The following is a 21,522-nucleotide window of genomic DNA, read 5'->3' on the forward strand; positions in this document are numbered from 1 at the left end:
GATTAAATTAGTCCCACGTTGACCGACCGGTTCGTCAAAATTTGACAGCTAACTTATTCGTAAAAATGGTATTAGACATTGAACTATTCCGAGCTGACAAGGGTGGGGATCCGGCGAAGATAAGAGAAAATCAAGCCAAACGATTTAAAGACGTTACATTAGTGGACAAAGTCGTGGAACATGATAAACAGTGGAGGAAAGGTAAACTAGCTACAGCTGTAAGATTGTCTTACGTGTAGCTACATGGTCTAGAACTTTATTAAGAAATAACACGAAAACTGTTAAATGCTAATAAGTCACTTCTCCTTCTGATCAAACAGAAAAATTGCAAAATTGGCACATTATGTCAAAACATAAGAAATGATGCAATCAAAGGAAATTAACAACTTCAGTCTACAGTTTACATGTACATGATTCCCAGTTTGAGGAAAGAGAAAACTAAAGTCCTTTTTCATATTCCTTACTATGGCTTCGTTTCTTAGAATTTTAAACAAAGGGAAGTACATGTAACTTTCTACAAATTTGTCATACGACAGACTGATTTACTGTCAAATTGGAGCAATGGACAGCAGTGGACTTAAAATTTAAGTATTCAATTTAATAGAGTTGTGGTAAGTACTTGGATACTTTTGAATAACTTATTTCTAACCATTTAGGTAAATAATAAGTGAAAATAGTTTTGTTTCCAAGAAAAATTGTTATTTTTTCCCTTTCCCTAATGCAACTGCCAACCAGGTTGTCAGGTGTTGAAAAACTTGTTAAAATGGCTTGCTTATGAAAAACAACTATTGTTCAGGTACATCTGAACAGGAATTTATATAAACTGTTATGGAGGGGATACAGATCCCAGTATGTTTTAAGGTGACGCACAAAATCATTAGTAATTGTTTTGTATCAGGATAATATGGAGTAAGCATTGCCTCTCAGCTGGCTTCATGAGCTTTACCATACTTGTGCCGTCATTGCGAGACTCGTAAGAATAGTAAAGGACATTCAAACTCCTTTGGCTCAAAGGCATGGGGTCGGATGAGAATTTTTGTTTCTTAAGTGCAATAAATTTTTTTTCATACTTCAGCAGCAAGTGAAATTATAATATTTTTATTTGAAAATCAGCCTTGTTTAATGATGTGGATTTTTTTTTCAATGCATGAGTAAAACAAAATTGTTTTTCCAAAAATTTGAAAATTTATTGTTTTTGTTTTGTTTTTTCAGAGAAGATCCTAACCTTTCCTTTTCCCAACACTTTCAAAATGGTTGATGAATGTAGCACTTCCCCATACTATATAAATTTTTAACCCTTAAGGGCATCTCTAGCAACGTCCTTTTCAGTTTTACTGGGTCAGATAAATTTGTACAGATACTGGAAATGTTACTGTTCTCCAAGGATGTTGGGAGTAATTTACACATATTATGTGAGGTAAACAAAACTCAGACGCAACTGACAGCTGCAAATTCCAAGAAAGAAAACAACTGCCTTTCCAATCTTAGAAAATTTATGCTTCTATTTGGATAATACAATCACAGTTATATTTTTTCCGGGGCGGGATAGGTTCTTGACAACAGCAACAGCGGAACAGCAGAGATACACATACATACAATGTACATCCACATTTTTCCTGAACTTTTTAAAAACATCATATTCCCTTTTTTTTAGTAAGTAAAAACTATCAGAAAAGATAGTTATTTTTACTGAAACGTAATCTTAACCTGTATATTTTTATTATCTTAACATATATTTTTTTATTTGTTTGTTTTAAGGAAATGATGATTTTACTCTGTAAAGACAGTTTTTGTAACTTCCAGGTCATGACTTTTTTTCATTAGTATATTGGGGAACCTTAAGGAAAATTAAGATAGTGCTTGTAATAACTGTAGAGCTCACATCACTTCACAGTGCTAGCTAATGTATACATGTACATGTAGCACTTTGGCTCTGTAATGTGTTGTACATATATGTGGTCACAAGTGAGTCATCATGCCAACTGAATTAAAATAAAATAAGCTTTTATCGATTGAAACAATAAGGTTATGACACAGGTGAAATCTGGAAAAAAAAGTTTACACGAAAGCCTACATGTAAGTTCATTTTAAGAACCTCTATTTTAAGAGATTTTTGGTTTGATTGATTCTTGGTCCACTTGTCACATGTTCAGTATTGATCAGATGTCATTTAGAAAACTAAAGACACCCACTCTAATCATTTCATTTGTTTATTTAATGAAGAGTATTTTAAGAGAAATTTGAAGTATGAACTGGATTAGTACTTGTAAATAAATAATGACAACTTGTTTAGAGATCTGTTCCAGGATTCAGTGATGGAAATTAAAGTATGGTGGTTATCAGATCAGGCTGTCACTACATGTATTGTCTGATTAAGCTTCACCAAACATAGATGTACAAACTGTCTTAATGCCACTTTACCAAGTTTTTGTTATTGTGGTTAAGCAAACTGTCAATACACACATTTATCATATACCCTTATTCCTTCTTGTCAGTAATTAATTTTTTCAATAATAATATACAATAACGAATTGCATGTTTCAATTTTCCAGCAAGATTTTTTGCTGACTTACTTAACCAGAAGAAGAAGATATGTAGTAAGGTGATAGGAGAAAAAATGAAGGTAAGTTAAAAAAACACTGATTTCTGGTGAATATCAAGTCAAATTTAGTAGGTCTGACAGATTTTGATACATCTAATATTTTAAAATGGATGATTTTCCTTGACAATCTTTATTTGTGATTACAATGCTGAAGTTTTAATTCTTTTGCTGTACAAGACAAATGCTGTGGAGTAAAATTGACTATTTTCTGACTCAACTAATCCAGTTCAACAATATTAAATTATGTTTTTTGTACTTGAAATAAGAATTGTTTTACCAGAATTTTAAATATATTTTTGATGATATAAAGCAAATGATACAAATAGAGAGTGGAGTGGAGAATAAGCTGAATTTTAATTCCTTACTGATAGTTTTGTACATGTAGTTAGGAAAAGTTTGCATGGTTTTTATCATACTTAAATACATGAGTAGTTAAAAATAAACACCACAATTCTAAATTACATATATGTTCACTGAATTATTTATTATTATCTTGATACTGTTTTTCATTTAAGTTTGGCATTAAAGAATTTGAATCATGTTAATAACAAAATACATTGTATGTCTACACAAAATTTGCGAATTGGTAAATTAGTCTCAACCGGTGATGGGACATGCAGAGAGCGTTGAGAATGCAATTTTTCTCAACCACGTTTAGTCGAGAAATTAAAATCCTCCTTGCGCCCACTGTATTCAGCTTGCTGTTAAGATATGGAAAAATAAACAGGAAAAATGTGTGATGTATTTTTAAAAAGCCCTCTCAATAACTAAACCAAAGGTAGTATAGACCAAAATGGTTTTGTCTTTGGTACTATTTCGTTGTTCTAGTAAATGAATACAGTCAACTCTTGACATAAGAGGTTATTTTTTGGGGGGAAGAGAAGATAATTCAAGACAATCAATGTCAGAATGAAAGTGTAATTGACAGGAATTGTTTTTATTGACAGACTTAATCAAAAGCCTTAAAATGCTCCAACTTACAGACACAGTTATCCAGAAGGTTTTTAAGTAAGAGGGCTTTGAGTTTGCCCTTGGCTTTATTTCAAGACAAATAATTTGCATAAATTTATTGAATTTGAATTGACCAGAAGTTAGACTAAAATGACTATGTGTCTTATATTGAACAACTTTCAGGGTTAGTCAAAGTCACTGACAAGTATCTAAGGAAGCCAGAAAGAACCAGATGTTGTCATGGTGATACTTAATATCAATATATTCTTAATTGATGTTATTATTGGTGACAACACAGCATCTTATGAAGTAGTCACAGCAATTACCATTATTTTTTAGTATCACAAAAAATTAGACAAAATATTCAGCTGTTGCAACAAAGAAAAATATTTTAAAAATTGCCAATAATATTTATTTACTGTAGTATCATACCTTACAGTTATGTCTCCCCTATTTTGGTGGGTAGACATATTGTTTTCAGCTTGTCTTCTGTCCGTCACAAATTTTGTCAGTGCAACTCCTCTCAAACTACTGAACCGAATTTTATGAAACTTGGTATGTAGCATACACATTATATGTAGTCTTGCATGTTACCAGGAAATTCTGACCCCCAAATTTGTGTAGGAGTTATGCCCCTTTGAACTCCTCACAAATAACCTTGTCAGCACAACTCCTCTGAAACTATTTAACGGAATTTTACGAACATGGTATGATGCAAGAACATCATATTTAGTTGTGATTTTTACCAGGAAATTTTGATCCCCTAATTTTTGTAGGAGTTATACTCCTTTGAACTGAGAAAAAAAATTAAAAATTCCAAACATCCTCATAAATTATCTTGTCAGCGCAACTCCTCTGAAACGACTTAACCAAATTTTACGAAACTTGGTATGTAGCAAGCGCATCATAAGTAGTTGTGCATATTACCAGGAAATTTTGGTCCCCTAATTTTTGTAGGAGTCATGCCCCTGTGAATTTAGAAAGAAGTTGGTTCAGTCAGGGCAAAATTTGGCCTCAAAAACAGAGTCTACATGAAGAAAATTTAATGTTGTTATATATGCCCTTCAAACTTGGCTGAGAATGGGAATATCTGTTAAAAAGGCTGGAAAACACAAAATTTTGTGCAGTTATTCACTGTTTAAATACTGATCATATATGTGTTGACTCTCGTGCTTCATATATTTTGTGTATAATTGTCAGTTACAACTCCTGTAAAAATATCTTGAGTCAACAGAAATGTGGCCACATCCATTCCACACAAAAACCATCTTAAAAATTGCAGAAATGTTAAAAGTTAAAGGTTTTTGTAAAAGTTACATAAATGCATACTGCTACTTCTTGAATAACGTCATTAATCTGTACAAAAACATCTTCATTCAGTGTTGTGACCATTTTACTATTCTACTACTACCTAGAAATCCACTTTAATCAAATTTTCAAAAATGCCCAAATTAAGAGGCTAAAATGGGTCCTGACCAAACTTACTCCTTTTCCAAAAATCCTCATAAATTACATTGTCAGTGCAATTTCTCTGAAACTATTGAACTAAATTTTATGAAACATGGTATGTAGCAAGAACATCATGTTTAGTTAAGCATATTGCCTGAATATTTTGATTCCCTAACTTAGAAATTTACCAAAAATCCTCATGAATTACCTTGTCAGCGCAACTTCCTTAAAAAAATTCAGTGTTATTATATAAAAATTGTTAAGAGGCCTTTACAATATCCAGGAACTACGGTATATTATAATATAGCTTACCGATAGAAATTCATACTGAAAATAATCTAAAATTGGGAAACATTTCTTTACCTACATAGCTTTCATTTTGCTCAGAACAGTTCGTGGGACAGGGGGGAAACATATGTTTTAAACAAAAATAACTTTAATTTTTGTTCAATTTTAGAACAAAGAACCGCAAGGCGATGAGTCCACACTTCCTGATGGTATTGAACAAAGCATTGAAAATTTGACAGCTGAGGAGGTCAAGGTAAGGAAAAACTAAACTGCTGAGGAGGTCAGTGTAAGGGAAATCTTGTTGTGATCAAATAATTGCAAACTGGACTGCAGATAAAATCTAAGTTAAGAAAAACTGGACTGCTGTTGAGGTCAAGGTAATTTTAAATTTGATTTCTAATCAAATAAGGACAGAAAAAAGGGGTGAAAATGCTGTAAATGCTTTTTTCTCTATGAATTATTGAAGGTATATATGTATTTTTTTTCATATTTACTAGTACCCAGTATTCATGCAGGTAGTTTACAAATCAAGCAAAATATCAACTGTACTAACATTCTTGATATGCTTTTCTTTGATAGACGTCTTTGAGTTATGCAAACAGCTGGTTTGAAAGGCTGGTGCAAAGTTAGGCAAACAGCCTGATGGCCCAATGCAAACTTTCAGTAAAGTTGTGTGGGAGTATTATGGTTTGATGCAAAGTGTGAAAAGTTAAGATGGAAATCTATTTTGCAGAAATTCACAGTAACACAAATAAAACAGATACGTGTCGTTATTGATGATATGATGAAGAAGAATGATGAGGAAGTAACAATGCATGAGTCAACAAGGAATGATGCATTGAGAGAAATAGGGAATCATCTTCACAGTTCATGTATTGTCAGTAATGATGAGGTAAGTGTTCTCAACTTCCAAAGGAGTATTGCTGTTGTTAAAAAAATTAATCAGTTTTTGTTCTGGCTGTTGTGTTTTGCTGCTTTGCCGACACATTTTTGTAGGCCAATTTGTTTGATGTTGTGAAATTCAATTAAGAAGGATGATATATCATTTTAAACATTTATTAATGTCCATGTTTGTCAGGTTATATTGTATATTAATATCTGTCTATCTGTTGTAAATATGTCACACTTTTTCCTAAGACACCAGTGGAGGAAAAGGCACTTTCTTAAGTTTGAGAAGGGCACTTTTTTGCAATGTACCATAGATTTTTTTCATGTTGTTTGTCATTGTTTCCACATTTTGTATTTGAGATTTTTTCCCCAATTTTTTCATACTCATAATGTAAACAATGCATTTCCCACTGCTTGTGGACATAAGAAAACATTAAATATAAAAATCAGATATCATTAGATAACTTTATCCTGTTTGTGTTCATTACCTTTACTGCATACTGTTAAGCAAAGTGTTTCAGGAAATATATCAAATGATCCAGACTGCTGCTACCAAATTTCCACAATGGAATAGAATTTTTCAGAGCTATTGCAATACAACTTTTGGTAAATATACTGTACTGTTGAAAATGCAGAAAAATTGAAAATTGTAAGGGAGGTAACTGATAATTTGATAAACATGTGTAATTTTATTATTGTTTACACATGTGGTTTCACAGAATTTAGACCAGTTAAATTGACAATATTTGTTTAATTAATTTGGAGTAGAAACTATCATTATTAAACAAATGATTGGCTGTTTCAGTGTTTGTAAAAATCAAAATTGCAATAGATCCAATTGGGATCCATTCATCATCAGATAACCCTGATCAGATGATTATCTACCTGTCATAAAAAGTTTCCTGTACCTGTTAAGACAGTAATTCACACCTTTTGTCAGATTTATGGCTCTTCTAATCAACAAAATGATGGGCATTTTTGGTCAAGTTAAAAGGACAGAAAACCACGGCCAAGGGAAAGAAGAGCATGGTGCCCTTCTAAATTGGGCTTACGAGACCATGGTCTTTGTTGCATGTAAGATGGTCTTTCAGTATGTATAAACAACAATTTTACTTTTTACCCCTGCTCTGAAGGAAAAGGGGATATTACTGTTTTATCATTGTTTGTCTCTTTTTTCGAACCATCTATCAATTCATCCATTTCTCTGCAACTACTTGACACAGCCACTTGATATTATGACACAAGGTATAGGTGTGCCATATTTTTAGATTTAATTTTGGGCTTCAGCAACAACAATTTAGTTTTTATTTTCACCATTTATTTAAGATTTGGTGGGTGTATCTATTCTCACTAGTAGCCATTGTCTCCATCAAGTTTTATTTTTTTTAGTTAATATGCTGTAAAATGTTGCTATCCTTTTACAGTTCAAGATAGCTTAACAGTTTCAAATTTATTTGAAATGTTACATCGTTACAAAATGATGATGCAACTGTATCTGTATTTTATAACTGCTGAGTTCTTTAACAGTTGTGTGTGTAAGAATTAGGCAAAATGGGAAAAATCAGAAACATGCATGTCAAAACCCCACCGATCTGACAGTTTAATATCACTGAAGGATACTTTCTCTATTTGAAAAAAAGATCATTATTTGATCTCTAAATCACTGGTTTTTTGCAGAAATTTTTTGGGCAGAGTTATCTGCCCTGCAGTGCATTTCAATTAAATTGTAACTCAATGGTCCAACATAATGTGGAAAATCTTATGTGTTCCCCTTGATTCTGATTGTGCAAATAGTCAAATTACACTATCAAAATGATGGGGTTTTTTTCCCATACCATGTTTCATAGACTGCCTGATTCTGACAGGGACTGACACTTAAATGTATTTGCATTATGTGTATGAATGTTTCAGGATGAGAATGGTGTAGAAAGAACATTTGGTGACTGTGAAACCAGGAAGAAATACTCCCATGTTGACCTGGTCGTGATGGTGGATGGATATGATGGTGAAAGAGGAGCTGTCACATCAGGTGGTAGAGGATATTATCTGAAGGTTTGTACAAATGTAAACAGTTTTAGATGTTTAAGCTTTAATTTTAATACTTCATCCTTCTTGTTACAGATTTGGGAAATGTCTTATGGTTTAATTGCTTTCATTTTGGAGAAAATCATGAATGAGCACAGAGGTTTGTTTTGAGTGAACAATTTTGTAATGTATAATCATGTGTCCTTAATACTATACTAAGTATGTTTATTTTCAGGGACCACTTGTATTTTTGGAGCAAGCTTTGATAAATTTAGCAATGAATATGTTACACAGTAAAGGATACACACCTCTGTATACCCCATTCTTCATGAGGAAAGAGGTGATGCAGGAGGTAGCACAGTTAGCACAATTTGATGATGAGCTCTACAAGGTAAGTATCATAAGTAGATGCATTACATAGTAACAAATATTACTTCAGTATGAAAAAGAATCCTATTGGCAGGAAATTTGTCTCCTTAAATTTGTATCAAAATACTGTTCCAACAATTTTTGAAAACATGATAAAAATGTAGTGTAATAATCTTCCCAGGAAATGTTTCATTACTTTTATGAGTTTTCTTGAAATTTCATTTGGAACATTTTAAAATTTCTCTTTATCCTGAGTTAAGTTTCTGGGTCTGGTTTCATATTTAATTGAGATTTTCCTCAAATCCTTCCTTAACTTAAATTTTGACCAATTAGACCACTTGAAGATTTGAGGAAAAACACAGGAAATTCTCAACTTGAAATTTTTTTTATGAAACCCAGGCCTTGTTCATATTTTTGACTGTGTCATCATTTTGCATTTAATTGTTGTAAAATGTTAATGATATTTTCTGGTGTATACATCCCACAAACATTGCATGTACTTTAAGATAAAATTACATTTAAGACTGGTCTATAAAACTAAGATTGTAGATTTTTAGCTCACATGAGCTATTGCCATTACTTGGCGTCCGTCGTCGTCCATCATCGTCATTAACAATTTTTTCAAAACTCTTCTACTCTGAAACTACTGGTCCAATAAGAACCTAATTTGGTACTAAAAATAGAACATAGGGGTCAGAGAGTAGTTTTTTTTACATATATCTCGAAAACCGTTAGGTTTAGCCAAATTATGACATGGGGTTATAGTGTTTAACATGTTAAGATCTATCTGTGGTAAAATTTTCTTGTAAATTTGTGAAGCCATGTTAAGAGTTATTGCCCTTTTTTGACGGGTTTTTTTTTTTTTTTGCTAATTTTAATGTTATTTCTTTCAAAAACCTCCTCTGACATTACTGGACCAATTGGAACCAAACTTGGTATGAATGTCCCTAAGGGTAACCTGCATAGAACTGGGTGGGGATTTTTGATCCGCCAAAAAACATGGCTGTTGTTACCAAAAATAGAACATAGGGGTCAGACTGTAGTTTTTCGCTTATTGCATCTACTAATTTTAAGTTTAGCCAAATTCTTTCAATTGCTGAACAGATCCTTATTATAAGGCCTACAAAAGTCTCCAAGAGATCAAAGCTGTCAAATGACTCCTTGTAAGACTTATTGCCCTTGAAAGATGAAAAAAAGAAGGTTTTCTTTTATTTACAGTGATCAGCCAATATCTTGAAAACTGTAATAGATACAAAGAAACTTCCTTTTGCTGAAATGATCCTTATGATAAGTCCTACCAAAGTCTTTTTATAGTCTAAAGTTTTGGACAACTCCTTGTTAAAATTATCGCCCTTGAATAAAATAATCAGGTGAGCGATTCAGCCTCCTGGGAGCCTTTTGTTTACCGTATACTGGTACATATGTCACCCTGCTGTTGTTGTTGTTTGCGTCTGTTAACTTGAGTTTATATACAAAACATGAGTAAAACTTATCAGATCTTTTTTGAAATTTTAACATATTGATTCTAGGGATACGGCAGAGGGCCCTGTAGTTTTTGGAGGTTTTTGCCTTCTTTGGAAATAAGGGGCTAAAAGGGAACTTGTCAAAAGTAGAGTAATATTATCCCCAAGTCAGAACCATTTCAGTTGGTTTCCAACTTTCTGGTTTTTATCTTGATATTGCCATTTATTATACAAACTTTTCTTTTTGGCAATAGCCTCTGCAGTTGGTCAGTTCAGTCATTTTTTTCTTTTTGGCTATAGCCTCTGCAGTTGGTCAATTCAGTCATTTTTTTATTACCCTTTATCCTCAATCTTTAAGGTTTTTTTCCTTCACATGAAGAAACTACATTGCTACTGACTTAAAATGTATTTGAACACATTACATGCATGATGCCTAATTTTTGCATAATGAAAAATACTTGTAGGCATATCATATGGAGAGGGTTACAAAACTGCTGTTTTTTTTTTCAAATTCAGTGCATTATGACATTGTTTCATCTTTTTTGTTCTTTTCAAGCCTTTGACTTTGAAATTTTAAGAAGTTGATTGATATTATTTATTTTAAGTGCAAATATCTTTTGATTCATTTTCACAATTTGTTATTAGTGACAGTGATAGTAAATTTTTATTCATGAAATAAAAATTCCAACTATTGAACATAATTAGCATATGTCTTTTTCATGCAATTGACTATTTGTTTAGCATCTTTGGAATCAGCAATGACAGTTTTTACAACAGTGTAAATTCCATGTTTATGTTGTAAACAAACATGGCTTCTTTTGCTTTGACAAATTAAACCAATTAAAGAATCAGTATTCTTTATTTCATTCATTTTTGACATGACATATTCAAAACAACAATTTTGAAAGAATATGTCTGTCAGTGGCACTTTTTACTTTATTAAAATTGACAACGATGTCACCATTGCAATGTCAATTTCAGGTGTCAATTTCACTAAATGAGAGAGAAAAAAGTAATTCATTTAAAAATATTTGGGATTGGAATTACAAGGAATAAACATGGATTTCCAGAATTTATGGATGTATAAAATAGGACTGTTCACATCTAACCATTACTACAATGCAATTGATTGTCCAAAAATGTTTGTCCTTCTACTGAGTTCCCTCCCTTTGAGCAGTTGAATCAAAAACGACAGTGGCAAGTGGATAATGTTTATGAAGAATTTTGATAAATGAAAAATGTGACAGTTAAGTTTGAGAAGTCTATAGGGCGAATTATCAAAGAGTTTTGTACATGTATTCATTATTCTGTTGAAGGCCAGTCCTTATACTGCAGTGTCTGATTTCTTTGTAAACACTAGATAATCAACATCCTTTGTGGGTTTCCCAAAACTTCACACATTTTAATTCAAATTAGTGACACCATTGATCACCAAAGTCATCGAGTGATTAAATTGGGAGGTGATGCCTTACTTTGTGTTGTCCTTCATGGCCTTATAATTGAATATAATTGAATTTGTTTATATGAATAGGTAGTTGGAAAAGGAAGTGAAAAACAGGAAGAAAACTCAATTGATGAAAAGTACCTGATAGCAACCTCAGAGCAGCCTATAGCAGCATACCACCGAGATGAATGGATACCCACAGAACAGTTACCTATTAAGTACTTAGGCTTCTCAACCTGTTTTAGACAGGAAGTTGGGTCTCATGGAAGGGATACCAGAGGAATCTTCAGAGTTCATCAGTTTGAAAAGGTATTTTCATGTTAAGTTAACATCCCATAGTTGAATTGTACCCTTATACCACATATATTTTTTTTTTGGTTTTTGTTCATCCTAAACGTTGTCAATGACCTTTTTCTGCAATTAAATACATGTACTTAGATAATGTCAATTTAATGAAAACTGCCCCATACTTCGAACAACTTATGATTTCAGGTTGAACAGTTTGTTCTTACTTCTCCACATGACAACAAATCTTGGGAATTGTTTGATGAGTTGATAAACAATGCTGAGGAATTCAACAAAAAGTTGGGAATACCATATAGAATAGTTAATATTGTTTCAGGTAGTACTTCATTTCAACAGTCAATAATTTTAGAAATCAGTGTGTTTAAAGTTTTTTATATGTTAGTATTGAGGTGCGTGATGTTATTTAATTATGTTATATTCTTATATTATTATGTTTAGTGTTATCATGATAAATGATTCTTTCAGTTTTTTTTCATTTTCTACACACTACAATTTTGTACAAGCCAGTTTCTTAGACTAAACCACAATTAAGAATGATAATGTATTATTGTCATGTGCTAAGCATGGAAATTAGTTTGGGTACATTATTACAAAGAAATCCCACTCAATCCAGAAATCATATGCCTTGAACAATTAACAAATAATATTGTAGGTGCATTGAATCATGCTGCTTCCAAGAAATTAGATCTTGAAGCCTGGTTCCCTGGATCTGGTGCATTTAGGGAACTTGTCTCGTGTTCAAATTGTCTAGATTATCAAGCCAGGAGGTTAAAGGTCAGATATGGCCAAGTGAAAAAAATGAATCAAGAGGTAAGTTTAGTTTCTGATGATTTGTTTTTTCTTGTTCTAGAACACTTTCACTGTGTCTTTCTATTTGTACATGTATTTGTACCCTAATCTTAATATCATTACTAACTCAAATTTATGGTTGGCTAAGTATGTGCATGCTTTGATTTATTTGTGTAGAGGAGTACATAGTATAAGCATAGTAATACATAGTTATGTGAGCTAATTATCTGTCATTTTATTATCAAGGTTATATGTTAGGTTCTGGAGGTTGCTACTTTCTGAGTGATTATCTGTTTTTCTGTTGTTCTGTCAGATATATGTATATAATTAGCACCTGAATTGTTGTGATGTCATTATCTATCACATCACTATTTTCATAAATTAATGAATTTACAATTAGGTGATTACATTTTGTATTACTTATATTGGCTTAATTAATACATGACACCAGGGTTGGTTGTCTATTTACATGTGATTAACAAGGGACATTTAAGCATATTCATACTCAAGATTTCATTTGAAACAGTCCAAGTCACTTTGATTCTTACATGAGATTGATGTAAAATGATAAATACAAACGTTCCAATGATTTGAAAGAGCTGTGTCCCTTATGTGTACCTCCTTAAAGCAAAATTATTATCTTCGTCTTCAGGTACTTACAAGGAGAGATAATCTCGTTTAGAGGTTTTATATAATGTGCAAAGAGAAAGATCTCTGTAGTAGGGGGTCATCTCACTTAAGGTTTATTTGTGAACATCTTATGAGCAGTACTCCGCCTTAATTAATCCATGGATTCTAATGACATTTTATGAGAAGATTTGGTATTCTATGTAGATATGCATGAAGATAGGTAATTTTTTATCGATACCTGCAAGGGGGAATAATCCAACATAAGAAAATGTTTCATGTTTTCAGCCCAAGTGAAGTGAGAGTTATCTTTCCTTGGGTGTTTTCTAAAAGTATCTCTAGTTTTAATAAGTTTTAATAATAACCCTCATAATGGTAATTGATAAGTGACCTATGACCTTAGAACTAATGAGGGTCTGATTTCAGTCTGACAGGAAATGATCTGCTGTTTTTATTACAGGGTGGAAATTGCAAATTTGAAAGTTTAAAATATGGGATAGACTTAAAGTGTGTCTTAATATGGGACATCTCAGCCTGCACACATACTAGGATGTCACCCAATTATGATAAGTGACATATCTGTTGATGAGGGCTGTCTTCTTTGTCCTCTTACAGGTTATCCCTGCCTCATTCTTGCCTTTAAAAAAGAATCCTTTTTTCCTTCAGGCTGAATATGTGCACATGTTGAATGCTACAATGTGTGCAACAACAAGAACTATTTGTGCCATCTTAGAAAATAACCAAGTAGAAGATGGGGTTATAGTTCCTGAAGCTTTGCGGAATTACATGCCTGAAGGTACATGTATTATAGTTATTTCTAACACTAAAAATGGTTGCTTAACATTTGGGGGGAAAATGTAGTAGTATAGTCATACTGGTTAAACACAACTCCATCATTTAAATGTCTAATGATAAATTGATACATGTTTTAACTACAGTTATTGAATTTTTTTAAATATATTTTATTGATATTTTTTTTTGGTATATTTTATCATTTTTTTATAATCAGCAAATCTCCATTTTATCAATAATCTGTAATTTTTCCTTTGATCTTGTTGACAGATATTTTTCTACCTCTCATACATGACAAGATATTTGAAAATATCCGTCGAAATATATATAGATGCATCATTAATTTGATCCTCTATCCTACATAATAACACCTAGATGAACTGTCCTGTACTACCATACATCGTGTACTAAGTTACAGCCCTAGATTAATCCTACGAGGAGGAATGACCCGGCCAGCGAAAGCTATATTTTTTATATAGCCTAGCTGGCCGAGTGGTATAGGGCGCTGGACTTAGTGCAGGCGGTGTTGCCATAGATGTCACAGCGGTACGAGTTTGAGTCCCACGGAGGGAACGACCAAAAATTTGCTTCGCAAATTTGACAGTTCTAACATCGTTGGGAATTTTTCAGACCCTTCTATATATATATGTATATAGCTAAATGGAGTTCAATTAATGTTATTACCGGGGTATAAGCTATTTGCATGATCCACTTCTCAAGTTAGATTGATATGCCCTTAAATTAATGCCAAATGTCAGTGATAATGTGTCAAATTGAAATAATAGCTAGTATTTAGCTAAACAAGGGGTTAAATTCTATGCTAAGCTAATTATTTTTACCTTATGCTGAAGGCTAAATGACTATTATTAAATGTAAATCTTGCTCTAGACAGCTGGAGATTTAAGAATATTTGCTTTACACATTAGTTGTTTATGAAATCTGGTAGGTCATTCTCCTTCATTTAAGTACAGGACATGTACATACTTCCAATACGTTACTCTGAAGGTTGCTCTTTTTATACTGTGTATGGATTTGTTTTGTTTTGTTTTTTATTCACTCTCTCTACCGGTTGTTGGAAAACTGCTAATTTGTTGCAAAATTTGGGTAAAAATAAATAATTGGTCTGAAAACCTCTTTTTAAAAATCTCTGGATCCGATCTTGAGTGTTGAAGTGGTGCTTTAAAGGAGTAGATATGTCTGTAAACTGTTCTAATTCTGAAAGTTGTTTTATGTTGCAGGTCTGAAAGAAAAAATTCCTTTTGTCAAACCTGCACCAATAGATCAAGATGAATCAAAAAAACAAAAGAAGACTAAAGAGGGTGGAAAGAAGAAAAAAGGGGGAGTGATGGAAGGTGTTCAAGATATGAAAATTGATAGCTAACATGAAAGACAATTAGATTGCTTTATATTTATTTTATTAAAAGATTACTTAAAACATTACATGTGCAACTGTGATAATGTCATCCTGATTTGTGTTGTTAAAATACACAGAATTTGGTTGGAGCAGTCAAAACATTTTAGAACTTTTTCCACTGAAGTATTCCTTTTGGTCATTGTGTCAATATTTTTTTCTTTCTGGTTAACCTTTAGGTATTCATATGTTCCAATATAAAGCATTTTTGCCCCTCTATGAATAGCAGTGCTGCTTTGGTAATGGTGTAGGCTAAGCTAAATTTAGAAAAACTGCTGTAAAATTGATCAGAAAGAACTGCAAATCTCAAGAATATACTTATGTTCAACGTTTTTGTAGAAGAGTAAAAGAAATTTTGTATCAATTAGGCAAGAAAATTGGTAATGTCTTTACATTTTTCTTTTTTTTTTTTTTTGACATAATTGATAAGTATTGTTCACAAGTATCTTGATAGACCATTTGATAGTAGTTATGATGTTTAAACATTATATCCACTGTTTCTATATTGATTCTCATGGAAATTTTGACATGATCCTATTCAAGGCATGGTAGTGCTTCTGTTTTAGAAATTGGCTATTTCAGCCGAAGTAGGAGATAATTTAAAGTGATAAAATGATAGTCATTGTTTTATGACAAAGTGAACAATAAATAGATAAATGATGAAATTGGTATCTAGCAGTTTCCCTTTAAATTGTCAGCGTTTCCAGCAACATGAAAACTAGTATCATTATTTTTAAATTTAAAACAATGAATGAGATACACCACTGTGGGAAAATGTTGAATTTTCTCTTAAGTGCAATTGCCACACATTGAAAATGTGAAAATGTGTCTCTTTTTTGTGTAGCATAACCACAGAAATGTGTTTTCCAAGGCAATACAAGTTCTTTATTTTAATTATTGTAACTCTGAAAATAAATGATATTCAAACTACAGACAGCTTTCCTTTGTTGGATATGTTCTTCTTACATTCAATCGGGGATCGTGATGAAAAAATTGGCTAATACAACTGTATTCAAAGTCTGGGTCCATAGAAGTTCAACATTCAACTAATATATGTATTTTTAGTTCGCCTGGACCAAAGGTTTGTGTGTGATTATGCCATCCGTTCTGTGTAATCTTTTCACATTTTGCTCAATTACATGAAAATCCCTTGTCCAATTTTACAACTTGGCAGAAATGAAGTACAATGTAATGAGAGGTTGTGCATAGGAACGACATTTGGTTCCATTTAATCTAACAAAATAGCAGCCAGAGGCTATCAAAGCTTTTGATTGGCCAATATTCGAAGATCAACTCCGCTGAAACCATAGATGCTTATGTTTTGAAACTCGATAGAGATGATGACCTCAAGCCACTTTTTTTGGCTCATCTGACATAAGGCTATTGCCATCAAAAACAATCTTATCTAGATGTTGCTTGATTATCTTGAAGCAGAATATCTAGTAAATCACAATAGTGATCCAAATTCTTCTACCGTCATAGGTAAGATAGTTTACATGAACTGTCAATTGTAAAAATCTTATCTCCCAATCAATTAAAAGTAGAGAAGCGATTTTGTACTTTTTTTTTATTAACTTAATTTTAGAATGGAAAAATAGGAGAATTTTAGCATTTTTAAATATCATATTTTAAACTTTTTAAATGTGTGTGTGGTGACCTAACTTAGAGAATAGACATTCTAATGAAAGAAAGAATCGGATGAGGCATAAAGTAGGGAAGCCGATGAGCAATAGAGTTATACGATGTTATTTCGACATATCTTTTTTTTTTCTTACCTATGAAATGGAAACGTAAGCTTTTAACGTATAAGCTAAAGATGTGTGAGGTTAAGTTAATCAGGTTATACCAATTTTCCCGTTTAATATAATTGTATGCATGTTCCTGAACTATTATTCAGTTTTTAAGCAAATATTTCTTAATTGAAAATACCATTTCATGACTTCGTGAGTGACAAGAGGATGTACATTGTCTTTCGCTTTTTGTTGATAACATCAATACAGTATATCACACTTTGATTATCAGTGTGGAATTTATATCCCAAAGGCGAGACATTATATCTCCAGTTAGATTTCAAGTCTTAACGGATTTACAACCCACCAAATTAGCTTCACATGATTTTACTCACTTGCAATATGTTGGTTGCCGCGAAACAGCGCATATTCACACTTCAGAAGCACCCGATTTCACTCCAGTATGTGTGCGTGTTGCATTTCTTACATTCAATTTTTATATGTAATTTCATTTTATTCTGTTATCTACCTTATGTATGTGGATCGTCTATATTTCAAGTTTTAGTCAAGTGTTTGGGTTCTGGCCCAAGTGCCACAAAACTTGAACAAGAGGCTCCCAGGAGCCCAAATCGCTCATCTGCTTAAAATTGTTTGCCATTCAAGGGAAATAAATCTAACAAAGAGTCGTCCGACAACTTTGATCTCCACACACTTTGTAGGCATTAGCATAAGGATCATTCTTGCAAACGAAAGTGTCTCATAGTTTCAAGGCATTGACTGAAAACTAAATTTGTTCACCTTTCAGGCGCAATAACTCCAACAAGGAATCATCTGGCAACTTTAACCCAATGCAGAATTTTGTAAGTCTTATAATGAGGATCATTCTGACAAATTATAGAATTCAACTAAACCTAACTGTTTTAGAGATATATGCGATCAACTTCTGTATGACCCCTATGTTCTATTTTTAGTAACGGTGGCCATGTTTTCGACGGATAAAAAATCCCCACATCAGTTCTAAGTAATTTTTGAGATATATGAGAACAATTTCTGGCTGACCCCATTGTTCTATTTTTAGTAACAAAAGTCATGTTTTTCGACGGACCAAAACTGCTCGCATCAGATCTATGCAGAATACCCGAAGGAATGTTCAAACTAAGTTTGGTTCTAATTGGTCTGGTAGTTTCAGAGTGGAAAATTTTTTTTTTAAAGAAATAACATTAAAAATAGGGGAAAAGGTCAGAAAGGGCCAAGTACTCCAACATGGCTTCACAGAAATAAACTATATATATATATATATATATATATATATATATATATATATATATATATATATATATGCGAAAAACTTCTGTCTGACCCCTATGTTCTATTTTTGCCACAGAGGCCGTGTTTTTCGACAGATCAAAAACCCCCGCATCCGATCTATGCAGAATACCCGATTATTCATACCAAGTTTCGTTCTTATTAGTCTGGTAGTTTCAGGGGAGAAGATATTTGAAAAAAAATAACATAAAAAAACACGTCGAAAAAAGGACAATTACTTAACTTGGCTGAATGAATTAACCCGAGAATTTGACCACATATAGATTTCATCATTCCAAATACTTTTACCTTGTCAGTATTTCGCTAAAACTAACAGTTTTTGAGATGTATCCGAAAAACTGTCTGAACCCTATATTTTATTTTCTTAATGGTGGCTGTGTTTTTCGATGGATATAAAATCCCCTCATCAATTCTATGCAGAATATCCTGAGAAACATTCATACCAAGTTTGGTTTTAATTAGTCAAGTGGTTTCAGTGGAGAAGAGTTTTGAAAAAATTGTTAACGTCGACGGACGGCGACGACGGACGCCAATTGATGGCAAAAAAGGCAAAGCTTCAAGTGTAAATAGAAATAAGGGTTTCACTTGGAAGAGTAATTTCGATTTTAAGCGGGGAAGCAAGGCCACATCGCTTATAGGAATTAACACGAACTTAAACATAACTTGTAAATTAGAAAAACAAAAATAAACAATGAATTTCATGCCGAATAAATGGTGAATCATTATTTTACTGAATTTGGGAAAAGCGTCTGCAATAAATAAATGCGATGTCTTATTTCTTCGGGGTACCATCCAAGAATGGCCCATAAAATAAAGTCCTTTTCCGTATATTGTCTTGTCGGGTCTTCCTTTTGAAGCAACAAAAGTAAATGTACAAATTAACTCTGCACTCTTTAAAACGAAAAACATATATAAATGAGTCCAAGAACATGACAATGGTCGTAAGATGCGACTCGATTGAAATAGCTCTGGTTGGAGTGACCAAAAACGGTTTTATAAAAAACATCATAACGTATGCCAAGTGAAGGAATAGATGTGGAGCAGCAATAAACAAAATCTTCCAAATTGATCGCAGCTCACCTCTTTTGATTGATTTGTTATATATTTTGCCTATGGAGGCTATTTTTTGGTACATTTTACCATACGAAAAGGCTATGATGAAAATGCAAATTAGTCGTAGAAGCACCAGGCACCAAGGAAAGACGTCTGTGTGTGACATTTGTAGATCGCATCCGTCTTTTTCTGAGTATGAAAACTCGATAAGTAGGGTTGCGAAACCTACAACAAAACCGGAGATCCATATTGTCCAGCAAACCACAACGAACTTCCGCTTTGATACAAAGTGGACGTAGTCCATCGGCCAAAATACACTGACATATCGTTCTACAGCAACTGCTGCCACGAAGAATGCCGAGACATTAAATGACCAGGTTGTCAGAAGGATGTCTATCTTGCATAAAGTTACCAAATCTAGCCGTTTTTGTCGTAATGGAGCCCGAAAACAACCCCAGAAAGCCGTTACGATGTCTATAACACATAAATTTATAACCAAAATCACAACGGACTTTTTAACAATCCTGCACTTTGAAATTAGAAATATAGCAAGTATGTGTTCCAAAACGATCGTAATTGATCCAATTGATTCGGCAACTACACCAACCATTCTAACAGCATTATAGTCGCATTGGGTAGTGTTCATCATTTAGATTACGTGATCAAATGTAAAATGCTACGATAAGTCAGACGTATGCATATTTTGTATTATTTGTGTTCTTAATTCTGAGTGGATATTTCATTATGCCACTTGTTAGGAAGATTCTCGGCAATTATTTTCAGATATTTATCACATAATACGGATTGATTTTACTGGATAGTGTTAGACACATATCAAATATTACCCATTGCGCGTTATATTCAAGGATGAGGTGAGGCTTTTAGATCATCGGGTTTTCTGATGACAGTAATGATTTTCGATCCTTATGTAAACAATAACGAAAAAAAGTAACTTACGTTTAAGAAAAACGAACATAGTAAAATTATCAATAGTGTAGTTTTTTAGTGAAACAAAAGGAATCATACTTTTTTTTTTTAAATTATTTTTACGAATCGTTTTTTAGTGCGCTGAATCAGATGTAAAATATTAACGCAAACAATGTGTTAAAAAAAGTTAAACACTGAATATAAACACAAACCTTTGCGTTTTAATGTGCATACTGTTTTGAAATTATATGCAAAAATCCATTGCATTTATACGCAAGGAGCTAAGCTTATATCTTTTAACTGGCAAAAGAGGGGTCTCCTCATCTCTGATCAAAATGTAAACAGAGAAATATGTATTCCCCCATCTAAAGCTGATTAAACCCTTCTGAAAAAAATGACGCCCCTTCTTGCTGTAGATATTCTTTACACGACATATATTTTTCTTGTTTAAATAATATTTATTTATTGCAACATATTTAGATCAAAAGTTCCCAGGTCCCCTGCTTTCCTTCCTAAACGAGTTTTGACACAAATTTCCACAATTAGTGTGAAGGGATAGATTTTCAGCAGAGTAGCTTCACTGCAAGACGGTATTGAGGGAAAGCTTCACATGTAGACCATTTCCACTCATTTAGTAACTTGATAATATCAATATGTTGGAAATAAATACTAAAAAAGAGTTCGGTTTATGTGTTTTGCTAGTTTTTAAGCATAACAGTAACTTTTCATTGTTGTTCATGTCGTAAAATAATAAAAATTAACCGCATTCGCGACAATATTTTTTGTGTTCTAAACACTTTAGACAACGACATCAACCGCATTAAAAGCTACACATTATCGGCTTAGGTGATTTGATAAAGTTGTTGTTTATTTCAATGTTTCAAACTTGGAATGGATAATATTTCTTCCATGAGTTGTTTTCACAAAGAAGATACAAATAAAAGCCATGTTTTCGTTTAGACTTGTCCGTTTATGATAAAAGCACAATATTTGTGAAAAGTTCAGATGAAAACAAATGTTACTTTGAACCAGAAATTCTCTCGATCTACAGAAAATATTTCAATATTCGAATCATTTGATAA

At 32.7% G+C, this 21,522-nt stretch overlaps 1 protein-coding gene across 1 annotated transcript; it reads left to right on the top strand.

The window, feature by feature from the left end:
* LOC148627034 (serine--tRNA ligase, cytoplasmic-like) lies at positions 1–16,336 on the top strand. Its single transcript, XM_088565998.1, has 11 exons — positions 1–201; positions 2,553–2,623; positions 5,460–5,543; positions 6,024–6,182; positions 8,090–8,230; positions 8,439–8,594; positions 11,567–11,788; positions 11,972–12,101; positions 12,438–12,595; positions 13,868–13,997; positions 15,232–16,336. The coding sequence occupies exons 1-11, from the start codon at positions 66–68 to the stop codon at positions 15,372–15,374; spliced, it is 1,530 nt and encodes a 509-aa protein (XP_088422124.1). The 5' UTR covers positions 1–65; the 3' UTR covers positions 15,375–16,336.
* The last annotated feature ends 5,186 nt before the right edge of the window (positions 16,337–21,522 follow it).

This window comes from Perna viridis, chromosome 1, assembly GCF_037379345.1.
Source record: "Perna viridis isolate PV_CMFRI_1.1 ecotype Kerala chromosome 1, ASM3737934v1, whole genome shotgun sequence".
Lineage (NCBI taxonomy): Eukaryota > Metazoa > Mollusca > Bivalvia > Mytilida > Mytilidae > Perna > Perna viridis.